The sequence below is a fragment of the Bos indicus x Bos taurus genome, chromosome 3 (assembly GCF_003369695.1).
Source record: "Bos indicus x Bos taurus breed Angus x Brahman F1 hybrid chromosome 3, Bos_hybrid_MaternalHap_v2.0, whole genome shotgun sequence".
Classification (NCBI taxonomy): Eukaryota; Metazoa; Chordata; class Mammalia; order Artiodactyla; family Bovidae; genus Bos; species Bos indicus x Bos taurus.
Window position 1 is genome coordinate 78,927,583 of NC_040078.1, and position 14,605 is coordinate 78,942,187.

The 14,605-nt window shown below is 40.9% G+C and overlaps 1 protein-coding gene across 16 annotated transcripts in view; it reads right to left on the bottom strand.

Moving 5' to 3' along the window:
- SGIP1 (SH3 domain GRB2 like endophilin interacting protein 1) overlaps nt 1-14,100 on the bottom strand; it is a 232,978-nt gene extending 218,878 nt beyond the window's left edge. For 5 of the 16 annotated variants that reach the window (XM_027536987.1, XM_027536981.1, XM_027536979.1 and 2 more), the window contains exon 1: nt 13,727-14,099. In XM_027536987.1, coding sequence (XP_027392788.1) covers nt 13,727-13,736 — 10 coding nt within the window. In that variant the 5' untranslated portion in view covers nt 13,737-14,099. Of the gene's footprint in view, nt 1-13,726 lie in introns of all 16 variants that reach the window. The other 11 variants (XM_027536988.1, XM_027536986.1, XM_027536982.1 and 8 more) reach the window with 3 other exon arrangements.
- Between the last annotated feature and the right edge of the window lie 505 nt (nt 14,101-14,605).

Below are 14,605 nucleotides of genomic sequence, written 5' to 3' on the forward strand. Positions count from 1 at the left end.
TCACCTCTACTGGTTGGGGTACTGCCAGGACTAGAACCCAATACAAAACATGTACTGCCTCACCAAGCTAACTTATTAAATGAAAACCAAGAATCCATACCATTTCATGAGACTTGATATGAGCCATTCTAGCTCAAAACACTCATCAATGTCCAGTTAACAGTCTAAATGTCTAACACCAAAGAAATAGTAAAATAATGTATGATGTTATAGAATATTATACAACCAGCAAAATAATGTCTCTGGAGATAATATCATAAGGATCATAACGACAGCTAACATTTGTTGATCAAACATTTACTCTGTACCAAATACTATTCTTTAACTACATAATATATCACATGTATTATAAAAATAATAATAACTATAGAGCTCAGACAGTAAAGCATCTGCCTACAATGCGAGAGACCCAGGTTCGATCCCTGGGTCAGGAAGATCCCCTGGAGAAGAAAATGGCAACCCACTCCAGTACTCTTGCCTGGAAAATCCCATGGACTGAGGAGCCTGGTAGTATAGGCCATGGGGTCGCAAAGAGTCGGACACGACTGAGTGACTTCACTTCATAGATAACATATCAAGTTAATTTAATCCTTATAATAACCTTTTCACGAGGCATTATCTCATATAGAAGAAGAAACTGAGGAACAGAGGGGTTAAAGTATTTTCCTAAGCTAGCATAGTGGGCAAGGGTAGAGCGATCAGGATTTGAATCTGGGAACTCCGACTCTAGTTCCCATGCTCTTAACAAACATCCACGCCTAGGATAGTGATTACAATCTAATGGAAACTAATAAAGTTATGTGTATAAACATAACACATTGGTTTCTTTGATATAAATCTGTATTTTTATCATAAAACTACTAAGAGCTAGCATTTCTTGAGTGCTTACTTAATACCCCAGGTAAGTTCCAAGTGCGATCTGTATATAAATCTTATTTAATTCTCCACCATCTTGAAGTAGGTATTATGTCCTTCACTTTACTGGTGAGATTGCTGAGGCTTAAAGAGCTTCAGACTATCTCTTCCCAAAGTCCATATTCTACACTCAACAAATGGAAGCAGCAGTTATTGTTATTTTCTAATAATGAGATTACTGTTGATTTCAATTTCTTCTTTGTATCTTTCAAAGTTTTCTACAATGAAACCTTGTCTTTGTCTTCCTTAAAATGAGAGGAACACAAATAAAAGAGGCAGAATGTGTGAGATACTAGATCTAAGTGCATGCTCCTGGAACCAGAGTGTGGCTCTCTGCCAGAGGGAGCCTACGCAGCAGATGGATGCTTTGGGGAGAGCAGAGTGAACAGAGTTCTGGGTACTTCCTGGCATCCAGGAACCAGGCTGAAGTCTTCTATGTGCCCGACAGAGAATGCTGAGTAAGTCTTTACTATGGACCAATACTCTTCTAAATGTCTTACATGTATTAACTCATTTAATTTTCATGGTAACCGCATGCTGGGTTGCTTGAATATCCTCCATAGGGTCTGTGACCCCTTGACAGGATTCATTCCTTCATTCACTGGATATTTATTGAGCACTTACACATGCCACACATTGGTGATACAAAAATGATTAAGACATGGTCCCAGCTCTGACAGAGTCCTTGGTCCTTGGGGAAGGCACAAATAAAGTAGGTACATGAACAGAAAATAGCAGCTAAGATTTATTGAGAGATTAACACTTTGCCTCAACGCAACATCATACGTAAGTTTCTACCTAAGTTTCTAGCCCACCAGTCTGTTCTGTGGATTTTGGCCTTACTATGCTGGTCTCCATGATCAAGTGAAAAATTTCCTTAAAAACCTCTCTCCCTTTCTTTCTCAGCTTATTGGTTCTATATCTCTGGAGAACTCTGATTGCAAGACATGAACTTTCTGTTTAATCCTTAACACTTTTCTGTGATTAAATTACCATGAAAAAGATACAGTTAATATCACTCTTGGGCTTCCCAGGTGGTGCTAGTGGTAAAGAACCCACTTGTCAATGCAGGAGACAAAAGAGATGCAAGTTCGATCCTTGGGTTGGGAATATCCGCTGGAGGAGGGCATGGCAACCCACTCCAGTGCTCTTGCCTGGAGAATCTCATGGACAAACTAGCCTGGTGGACTACAGTCCATGGGGTTGTAAAGAGTTGGACATGACTGAGTGACTAAGCACATCACTCTCACTTTCCAGATGAGAAAACATGTTCACTGACTTCCTAAGGTCACACACATGAGATTTAACCTAGGTCTGACTGACTTTAAAGTCAGGGCTCTTAAACCTTCTGCTACTTGGCCTTGAAGAGTTAGAATTAAGAACTATGTCAGCACAGGGCAGGGAGCACCTCATCCTCAACCTAGGAGAATGTGGGAAGACTTCCTTCCTTGAAGGGGTTGCTTTTGTTTGACCTTGAATGATCAGAACAGACTGTCACCACACAGAGAAGGAAATGGACAGTGTATGCAAGGGAAAGAGAAGGCAAGGAGCTCCTGTCTGGCCCAGGCGATGAGACACGAGGGTGTACAGTAGCCCACGAGTGAAAATGTTGCCCAGCACACAAAGACATTTGGAGCTTGCCTTTAAAGCATGAGGAACAATCAAATGAGGAAAGTGACCTCTCTGATGGCTGTGAAGAGGATGGATTGGAAGGTAGAAACAGCAAGATCTTGTCAGACGTGGTAGCAGGGGAAGAAAAAGACAGATCGGAGTCAGGAAGGATAATCAACAGCTCCTGAGGACCTCCTGACATGAGGGAGTCAGAAAGGAAGAATTGGAATGAATCCCAACACTGACTCTGCCTTGGCTACTTTGTAGACACAGTTCTTTGAATTAGGGGCACAATGAGGCTAAGAGAAACTTAATGATTAAGGTCAATAGCACAGGAGTAGGGTTCTACCTGCTGCAGGGCTTACAGAATACTTTCTATCATCGCTACCATATACCAGTGCTGTGGGCAATTTTTCATACGTCATTTTTCAGTGACTCACTAAGGGCATTTATAAAGGCTGGGTGTACTGGCTGCACAGCTAGACCACCAGTACTCTAGTTTTAGGCCCTGTATTTCAACTTAGGGAAACTGCTCATTGTAGGAAAAGCAAAGTAACATCATCTCAATTGGCAGAGGTGCCCTGGAATGTGATGTTGAGATAAGTGCTGAGGCCAGAGAGAAAGATGACCATGATTGATTAGTGATGTCTGCTACAGCCAATGAAGGGATAGTACAGGACATAGACACTGAGAATAGAGGATTATAGAATATGCTAGTAATTAACAGTACAGTGAACAGAAGAGGGAACTCTGTAAGGCTTCTCCGCAATGAGATGCAGCAATAATCTACCTGAAAAGCAAAATAGCAAGCAGTAATGACTAGCCACCAAAAGCTATCAGACCCACATTGTAACAACCAATCTGAGAGAGCCATCTGAAAAAGAAGCTGGCATTTGCATCACACCCTTTTGATGTTTTCATATTTATGATCTCATTTGATTTTCCTGACAACTGAGGGCGGGAGCCAGCATTACTGCTACCTGACAAATGGGGAGGGCGAGGCCAAAGAAGGTCTAGAACTCACTCAAGGTTGCACAACTGTTCAGGAGATTGAGTCTTTTCAGGTCCTCATCCTTCCCTTTGCACACTCCTGACTCACAGACAGCATCTGCTGTGGCAGCCCAGGACAAAGCTATAAATGGGCCCATTGTATGTGTACTCAGCAGAGAGATGGCCCTGGGGACACATTCATTTGTGTGCCTTTGGGCAGTTACCCAACCAGCCCCAGCACCTTTGAACGTGAAAGGCACCACAGGCTCCAAGTCTTTGTCTATTCACGCTTTTGGAATCACTACTAAAGTAAAATTTGACCTGTCCTCTTATACAGGGAATAAAAATCCTCAGGAAGCCTGTTTCACTTGGCTTTGGTTTCCTCAACTGCAAAATGAGGCTGGATTTGATTGGTTCATCTTCCAGGGTAGCACACATCATCACACTTTCATGATAATGGCCAAGGCTTTCACGGAATCTCGATGAACACCCAGCTGTCCTTCTCAGGGAGAAAGGGCTATTGTTTGTAGTAGGAGCCAGGCTTTTTGATAAAGTGTTTTGTAGAATGCAAGCTGTGAAAGTTTAGAGTCCACAGGACTAGTGATATCATATGTCCCTTCCCATGATAAAATTAGAGGAATCAGTCAGTGTCATTGAAAGGAGCTCACTGGACTAAAACACTCCTGCTTAGCTGGACTTCTTCAGGATAGTGACTGGTCTGGAGGCTCACGATCTGATAACAAAATTAACTTGTTTATTTCTGAAGAAGGCTCTTTAAATATCAGTCAAATTTAGATGATCTGTTGTTGGCTTGTCAGCTAGAGACCTGGGCTAAATTTCAAACACCAGCCAGATTTTCCAATTACAGCATTATACAAATAAAGAGCACTTGACTAGGAATCAAGATTGGCTCATAAATTCTGGTTCTGCCTTTTGGTAAGGTTGTCACTTTGAACAAGTCACTTAACATCATTGAGCCTTGGATGCCTTCTGTTTGAAATGAGGATAGTAATACCTATTTATACCACATAGAGACAGTGTAGAATAAAATAAGTACTGAAGATGTGGTACTTCTATATACTAGATCTAAGCTTCTGAAGATGGAGTCTACAGCTGTCTTTTTTTTCAGTCATATTCACTGGGCCTAGCATCATAACTGAGACTAAAGAAAAAGCTTCAGATATACCTGGTAAATGAATGAACATTTTGGAAACTTTGAGGTCTGTATATCACATAATCTTACACCTGTGTCCTAAGTGAGCATAATCTCCTTCTACTGTTTGTTAAAGATATGTGACATGGATCACTCTGAGTCTTTAAAAAAAAAAAAAAGCCTAAAATACTAGTTCATAATAGAAGTCTATATGAACTCAGGAGAAACAAAAGTCTCTGATACATAGTCAAAATATTTGTGAATTGGTGTGTAGCTATGATTCTGACATCATTTGTCATGGAGCTCTATCTTTTGCATGGAAATGTTCAAGCCTAGAATTGTAGTTGAACTTTGAGCTCTAACTTTGAGCCTGGTGCCATTAGCCAAGGTAAGAGCATGATATGCCTCCACTTACTGAAATGTGGGGGAAGAATGAGTCTGATAGGCACCATCGTAAGACAGTCATAGAACCAGTGTCAGAATAACAGGCTTCTGAATACCCACCTGTTTCCTGACACATGGATAACACAGGCCCATGCAGACTGACTTCTGCAAAAGGAAACTGACTTTCCTACCATTGAAGGGGATCCAGCAATTCCACTTCTGGTTGTTTGTCTAAAGAAAACAAAAACACTAGTTCTAAAAGATACATGCATCCCAGTGTTCATCACAGCCTTATTTACAATAGTCAAGATATGGAAGCAATCTAAGTGTCCCTCAACAGATGAATGAATAAAGAAGATATGATAAATAGCTGAAAAAAGTGAAAGTGTTAGTTGCTCAATCATGTTCAACTCTTTGCAACCCCACGGACTGTAGCCTGGCAGGCTCCTCTGTCCATGGGATTCTCCAGGAAAGAATACCAGAGTGGGTAGCCATTCCCTTCTCCAGGGGATCTTCCTTACCCAGGGAACAAACCCTGGTCCCCTACACCGCAGGCAGATTCCTTATCATCTGAGCCACCAGGGAAAGAATCTAGAAACTGCTTGCAATGCAGGAGATCCAGGTTTGATCACTGTGTCAGGAAGATGCCCCAGAGAAGGGAATGGCTACCCACACTAGTATTCTTGCCTGGAGAATTCCTTAAGTGGTATTATTTACTTACTCAGCCATAAAAGAGAATGAAATCTTGCCATGTGCAACAACATGGGTAGACCTGGAGGGTATTGTGTTAAGTGAAGTAAATCAGAGAAAGACAAATACTGTTTGTTTTCACTTATACGTGGAATCTAAAAGACAAAACTGATAAACAGATACAATAGAACAGAAATGAACTCACAGATACAGAGGAAAAATTAGTGGTTGCCAGAGGGGAGGGGGGTGAGGGAACAGGTGAAATAGGTGAAGGTACAAACTACCAACTATAAAATAAATAATAGGGATGTAATGTACAGCACAGAGAAAATTGTCAATAATATTATAATAACTTTATATGGTGAGTAATCTATATGAATCACTATATTATATATCAGACACTAATATAATATTGTAGGTCAACTATACTTCAACCAAAAAAAAAAAGAGAAAGGGACTCAAGGGTATGTGTCTATTTGTTCTTACTTCTCTGAGTCTCTCTCTTAAACATTCCCCTGACCTTTGCTCCAGACACACTGGCCTCCTTGCTGTTCTACCCACATTCTGAGCCTTTCACTAGCTCTCCCTGCTGCTACTTTGGATTATTCCTCCAGATAATTACTTGACTGCTCACTCCCTTCCCTCCCTCAAGCCTTTGCTTAAATGTCTTCTTAGAGAAACTCTGAGCAGGCAGGAATCTGTTTTATTCACTACTGAGCCTCTAGCACCTAGAACCATGTCTAACACCTAGTATGTATTCAATATACAATTTTTAATGCATAAATAGTTCTATGTTCAGAGCTACATAGGAGAGTTGCATAAGCGCATTTTTGTTTTTCAGCACAGCGAAAGCAAAGATGCAAAGCAAACTTGCAGCATACGTGCAATAGGACAGTAGAGGAAGAATACAGCAGTAAGAGCGGATAGTAATATATCTGAATCATTTTTTGTGTGTCAGGAAAAGTATGCTTTGAGGTGGGAGGAAGAGGAGTCAATTATGAGAATTCAAACCTTAGAGGGAGTGAATATGTGGAATCCAAATCATTCAGCAGATTCCAGAGACTCTTAGAGCTGGAATTTCTAGAGGGATGACGGATCAATGCTCGTACTTTGTTTGCAAGGAAACAGAACTCCAGGAAGGTAAAGTAATCCTCTCCACACACATAGCTGAGAAGTGACAACACTTAAGACTCAAACCTAAGTCTGATGCCTGGGTCCATGGTCTTTGAAACAAAAAACCCAATCTGCACAAATTCAGTGAACATATTGAGTTTCTAAGATTCACAAATTCTCCAGTCAAGACTAATTTGGCATCTGAAAAACCTCACATCCATCACATGCCACTGCATGCACAAATATGTCATACAACGTTACATTTGTTTACACACATTAATTTACTTACAATACTTTCCCAAATTCCAAATGCCTGGCTCTATAGGCATTATTTTCAGATCTGGTCATAAGCCAGGAAAAAGGAAATAGAACCCAGAATGAAAAGGAGGAATTGAAGAATGAGAAAAGTGGAGAAAGGAAGGCAAAGATACAAGGAAAGCAGAAGGGAGAGAAAAAAGAAAAAAATGTACGGGGTATTGACAACAATGCCTGTGGGAATATCTTTGAATAGCTCTGCTATAACTTGTCTCTTTCCATTATGAAATCATTTCCTTGGCGCTAATCCCCAAAATAATTCAAGCTCAAGTACATATTTTCAAATGGACTATTTCTTTTCTTTGGCTTCTCAAAAGGTATTATCTATATCTTACAATTAGCACTCCACAATACGTATATTTCCCTAGTTATCTCATGTTTATAGATCTTGTTTCTCCAGGAAAAATATAGATTTGAGAATTTATTTTTGTTATATTCACCATAAGTGAAAGTGAAAGGAAGTGAAGTCGCTCAGTCGTGTCTGACTCTTTGCGACCCCATGGACTGTAGCCTACCAGGCTCCTCCCTCCATGGGATTCTCCAGGCAAGAGTACTGGAGTGGGTTCCTTCTCCAGGGGATCTTCCCGACCCAGGTATCGAACCCGGGTCTACCACATTCCAGGCAGACGTTTTAACCTCTGAGCCACCAGGGAAGCCCATATTCACCATAATACCCCAAATAATACTTTAAAATGTACACTGTTAAGTGATCAGTCACTTACATCTGGTTTTATTCACTTAGTCAATAAACATCTAAGCATCCACTCTGCATATCGAGATAAGAATAGAGAGGGAAATGATGGATCTAATTCTTGCCCTCATGGAGCTTACCTCTGAGTCAGAGATTCAGTTGATACACTGTTAAACAACCACAGATCATAAAAATAGCTTTTAGGAAAGACAGAAGACCAAGACGGACTCAGTGCGCAGGGTGTGTGTCTGGGAGCTTGGGATGACAAGGATGGGAGGGAAGGCCTCCAGACAAGGTGGCAGTATTGCTGGGACCACAAGAGAATCAGTTACACCGTGAGCTGGAAAAACAGTGTTCTTGGCAGGGCAAAAGCCCTGAGGCAGGGAAGTATTTGCTCTAGACAATCTGAGACAGGTAACAAAGCCGTTGGTGTACGTGACATACTAGATGAGCTTGATCAAGCCCAGGAGGCCAGAGCTCTTGGCTCCTGTAACTCCTTTACAATCATCTTTCTCCCTTTCTTAATTCCATTCGTGAGTTTCCATAATGCAAGCGGGGCTTCCCTGGTGGCTCAGTGGTAAAGATTCTGCCTGCCAGTGCAGGATACATGGCTTTGACCTCTGGGCCGGGAAGATCCATCCCCTGGAGAAGGAAATGGCAGCCCACTCCAGTATTCTTGACTAAAAAATCCCTTGAACAGAGGAGCCTGACAGGCTACAGTCCATGGGATTGCAAAGAGTTGGACATAACTGAGCGACTGCAAGGAGATCCAACCAGTCCATTCTGAAGGAGATCAGCCCTGGGGTTTCTTTGGAAGGAATGATGCTAAAGCTGAAACTCCAGTACTTTGGCCACCTCATGAGAAGAGTTGACTCATTGGAAAAGACTGATGCTGGGAGGGATTGGGGACAGGAGGAGAAGGGGACGACAGAGGATGAGATGGCTGGATGGAATCACTGACTCGATGGACATGAGTCTGAGTGAACTCCAGGAGTTGGTGATGGACAGGGAGGCCTGGCGTGCTGCGATTCAAGGGGTCGCAAAGAGTCGGACACAACTGAGCGACTGAACTGAACTGAACTGAGTGACTAAGCACAGCACAACACAGCACAAACCACAATTATGAAAGTAAAATTAAACATAATTTTAAAATCCAGCATTTAGAGTCTCTAAAAGTTCTAAAAATACCCAAAAAAATTGTTTTGAAATTTCTCTCCATCTCTTCATTGTCCTCTAGTAAACCTTCTTGCCCTCAAATAGCAATATGAGAAACAGAAAACACATTTAATGGCATTGTTTTCTTTTGGCTAACTACTATATAAAATGTCGTGTTCTTTATACATTTCATGGCAAATATTTAGTTTCAGGTAAATAATCTTTGATGGACTTAGTTAGAGAATCCAACCACTATTTATATCGCTACAGAAAAATTTGTTCCAAGTGACTGCTTCACAGACAAACTCAGGAACATAAAAACTGTGAGTTGCTGACTTCCTGCAACTTGTTTATTTGAAACATGGATAGCATATGTGCCAAATTATTCACAGTCTTCCAGCATGGTTTATCTAAGTTAATCTTTTTTAAAGACTACATGTTCTTTTAGAGATTTAAAGTTGACCTTGGGAATTAGATGGGAATTTATACATAAAAGGAGGCTTTTCCCAACCCTGAGCACTTTAAGAAGGAGAGAAATTGCATAAGGAATGGAATATATATTAAAATCTCATATGCCTCCTTATGATTTTCCAAAATAACATCACTATTTCTGGGAAGGGAATTGATAGAAAAGTAAGAAGCAGTCCCTTTAAAACTTCTTGCTACTGCTGCTGCTGCTAAGTCGCTTCAGTCGTGTCCAACTCTGTGCGACCCCATACACAGCAGCCCACCAGGTTCCGCCATCCCTGGGATTCTCCAGGCAAGAACACTGGAGTGGGTTGCCATTTCCTTCTTAGCTAACTACAAAATGAACAGTTACAGCTTCAAAATGCTTTGTTCCTTTTTGATAATAGCAAAGAATCTTCCAAACAAATAAACTTCATTCCTAGATAGGGGAAAGAAAAGCTCTTACCATTACAAGGTTCATTGTAACAACAGAAGATCAGTTAACCTAGAACTGCTTAAATTTTTCTAAACATTGATTTTGGAGATAATAGGTATGAAGAAGGAATTGAGAAGTGTGATTCTGTGAAAACTCATATTTAAAAGAAAGACAGATGCAACCAGTAAAACTTAAGTCCTAGTCTTCAATCAGGTTAACATGTCCACTTTGATACAAAGCAAAAAGAAAAAGTTCATATTTAAAATGTTATGCGGGATCAAAACTAGGAGACTTGTGATGAACATGGGTCCAAAATCTGTTCTCCTATTTTTTTTACCTCAATGTATTAGTTTTTATTCTTGCAATTTAGAAAAAGTACTGCAGAAGCACTCAGTACAGAATACACTTACTGATGGGCTATTATGACTAATAAAGACAATAAAATTTATTAAATTAATCTGCACATTGCAATTAAACCCAGTGAATCCTTAAAATATGCTTGTTAACTTTAAAAATTATTTTAGGATGAAACCATTGGCACCCCCAAACTTTTCTTTTCAGTAAAACACCTAAGAGCCTGAATAGAGAACTGAAAACATCAGCGCGTTTAGTCCAGTTCTGCCAGACAAGGGAAAACTTCCCATACCGCCTTACAAATTAACAAATGTCCCTGGAAACCCTGACTCAGTTTCCCTTACCTTAAAAAAAAAGTAGCTAAAAGGTCATTTTCAAACTTTAATAATAACATATGTAAAACAGCAAAATCCTTGAATAGTTGCTCTAATCACACAGACTGCACTGTAAGCTTGGCCAGTACACACACCCTTTATGAGTATTAATAATTCCCTTTGCTCATCCTCTTTCCCTTCATAGTCATACTTCTTAAGGCTCCACATCACATGATATTCTTTAGGAAAGACCCAATACTAACCATTGCCAAAAAATTTTTTTCAATATAGAAATCAACAAATCAAGTCCCTTAAAATACACTTTTGAAAGAAAAATATTTGAAAATAGTCATGGAGGCACAAAGTATAATACCAGTAACATGCTTGAGGTCCCTGTAGAATTATTTCACTGCCTTCTGTGATACTGGACCCAGTGGAGAGGTAGTAACAATGCTTCTCTATGGTCAGAATTTCTAATAGACACTGAATGAATGGAGCATATATCCTAGTCCATCAAAATGAGAACACAAAAGTAAACCATGAGCCATTCTGATGAATATCTGTTCACTCTTGCTTTACACAGAGTAGAGAAGCAGCTTTGAAAAGTTGCCATGGTCATGTTTTTCCTGAGCAATAGACATTAATAAATACCAAAACACATACACACAAATGCAAATGTGAGTTCTCTCCCTTTCTAGAATAATGTATATGGGCAGATGACATATGTGTGTATAACTGTGCATGAGTGTGTGTGTGTGTGATTGTCTGTGTCACATGTACTAATTGAGAAGAGACAGCATTTAACTATCTGGATGTTTGGTGACACATTCTCTGAGCCCACTGATGTTTGGTAGACGGCTGCCATAACTGGATTTTCAGTTCCTTTTAGGGGGTTTCTTATCTTTCCAAGGCTATCTTGATAGATAGAAGCCTAGGGAAGAGTTAAGTTGGAATGATAACTGCTATGACACACTTTCAGAGTAAGAGCATTAAAGAGGTGAAATTGTGAGATGCAGTATCAGAAACTTGCATATATTGGCAGAAAGGCTGGCATCTAAGTTGGAAGGCCATTGATAGGCAAACTGGACTTCTGGTTAAGGTTCCCACCAGCCTTTCTAAAGTCATTGAACCAAGAAGATAATAAGTCTTGAATAGCACTGAAGCAGGAACTATAGGTAGATTAAAAAATATTAGTCTCATTTACATTTTTAAGCCACTGGAAACACCTGTCCAATTTCTTTTGCAAGGATCTGATGGATGGGAACCGCACCCCTAGTGTCATCTTTAACTCCTAACAGTGCTAAGATAACATCCTTCATTAGATAAATTTGGCAAATGCAGAGCAATAGTGTTAATTCAGCTCCAACACAAGTCTTTGTTACAGTTCTCCTTTCAGTGTAGTCAGCCCAGATAAGCTTATCACAGGGCTTTGAACTGACATTCTGGGATAGCACAATAGACAATATTACCAGAAGAATCCTTAACAAGCATCAAAAAATATCACTTCCTTCAGAGATAATTTCAGTCCATAGTTTATAAGGCAAGAAGTAAATCTTCCAAGTCCCTGTGTAAGATTAAAATCTAATCAGAATGTGTGTGGATTTATTAAGAAATGCTACATGAAATTTAGCTGGAGAAATCTAGTACCTCTGTAGACACATTTTTTTTCTGAAGAGGGCAATGCACATGAGCTTCTAACTGAAAACTCCCTCAGTAATGCTCTTTCTGTTTGTCTTGCCTTGTTATGCAAAGGTTAAATTCAGTTTGAATTAATGAAAATGATTTAATCTTGATCATTAGTAAACTTAGTTTATTTAGGCCGGTGTTTAAAGAACTAGCTTAAGAACTCTTCGCAAACAAGACCAGGCTCCATAACAAAATGATATCCAATCTCTCTTTTAAGGCTATTTTCTAAAATCTGTGGGCCATGACTGTAGAATTCTTCACTCCCCCAAATCACATTAACAATGTTTGACATGATGACGGACAGAGCAAAAAGAATTCATTTCTGCCAAATAAGTATAGGCAACACTGCTGTTTTTCTTTTTTTTCCACAACCATTCTCTTCTTATTCCATTTTGGTAAATTTCTAAGGAATGTTTCAAATCTGTAAGACAGACCTTGACTTAAGAGGTGGCCTCTCTGCCATTTTCATGGCAGATTTGAGACCCATTATGCACTCGATTCTGCATTGTGAAATCCAGGCTGGGGACAAATTTCTGCCTGTCATCTTAGGAAAGGCCAGGAGTTTTGCACCATCCTGTAGTGTGAAAGCAGAAAATCAAAGCCAGGGTAGGGCTGCCTGCTTCTTTCCTAATCAGCTTGCTGCTTTTCTGAGGCAATCTTGGTTGTCACCATGTCAAGCTTAGAAGGGTAGTTTAGTAGAATAAAATGTAGTTTAAACAACATGTCTCCCAGGAAACTTCCTCTTTACACTTAATATTGAATGCAAAAAGCTAATCAGTTAATTTGATGCTTGGCTAAGAACCATGACACAGGGAACGCATTTAAGAAGCACAAAATTCTTCTTAAAAAAACCTGATAAGAGCCCAAATAAGAAGACAAGAGTCCCAAATGTTTTCCTCACATCATTCATTCTGTTGCAGTGACAGCCCCCTACAACTAGAGCCTGTGGACAAAATGAAACCCCTCACCCCAAGGGTATGCTGTAAATTGCAGAGATAAAAACATCTTAGAAGAATTTTTAAAATTTTTAAACAGTTCACTGAAAATGACAGCATGGATAACTGTGTCAATGACCTCTCCTGTCTACTGTCAATTTCAGAAGACAAGTTTCCACTGTAAATGTTTAATCAGTGTAGTCCCAGGAACCCAGAGCAGAAAACCTTATCTTCTCTCCCAACTTCTCTGCTTTGCAAGCTCTTTCCTAGTTCTATCTCAGTTCTTTGCAAGCACTTTAGGTTTTTCTCTCTCATAAGAGCTGGGAGCTCTGTAGGTTCTGAGCTAAACAGAAGCCCTGTGGTTTGATTCCATTAGTCTGAGCCCTGGTCCGCTGCAAGCAAACTGCAGCATTTCTGTTTGTACATCCTGGCAACCGGGTTCTAGACCAGCCACAAACACAGGCTGCACACATATTTCAACGCTGTTCTCCCCAAACCTTGCCTGTAGCCAGTCAACCACAACAGAAAGCATCCTACCTTCCATCATGGTGGCAGAATTGCATTCCTTAATTTCCAAAGAGTCTGAAAAAACACAGGAGGATACGATTCCAGGTCTCAGCTTAAGTCCTCGCAAAGCTGCTGCCGCCGCCGAGAGATCAGCTGTGTCCGCTACTGAAGCCAAAGGAGACGAGTGTTAACCCCATAGATAGGCCATGGATGCTGCTGGTGCTGCTTCACCTACAGGCTCCCAGGAAGATGCTGCGAGAGAAAGGGAGAGGAACAGGCAGCCGGCCGAGCTGCACCGCCTGCGTTGCCTCGGCCAATCCCTTCAGCTCTGGACCGCGTCACATGGTAGCCAGCCCGCATCTCCTGACACAATACCCCGGGAGAGCACACAGAACCTATTTCCCGTCCCCATTCCCCTCCACCCCCATCCCCTCCGGCTTGTCACCAAATGCACAGCCCCTTCCCCACCTGGTGACGCACTTCCCCCGCCCCTCCTCTTCTTCTTAAGCTTATTGCAGCGGCTGGGTACCCGAGATTAATTATCAGACGCCGCCACCTTCACCGCGGACTCGGGCATGAAAGGCGCACCTAAGTGACTCGCTGCGGAGAGGAATTATTATTATTATTTTACAGAAACACTTCTTAATAATTCCGTGCAGCCTGGAGTCTTGGCTGCGCACACTCAAGCTCCCATTCCCATCTGCCTTTGCCCTGAAGGAATTCCAAATGTCAGTATCTGTGGCCTCCGCACACATCTGTGACTCTCTCTCTCTCATTCAGGAGAGAAAACTCAATCTGGCTGACGTCACATCATAAACAATTATCCCCAAAAGGATGGTGCAGAAGAAATTTCACCCCAGCTGCCTTCAAGAGAGCCAGGGGATTAATCGCGCATGACATGCCGAAGGG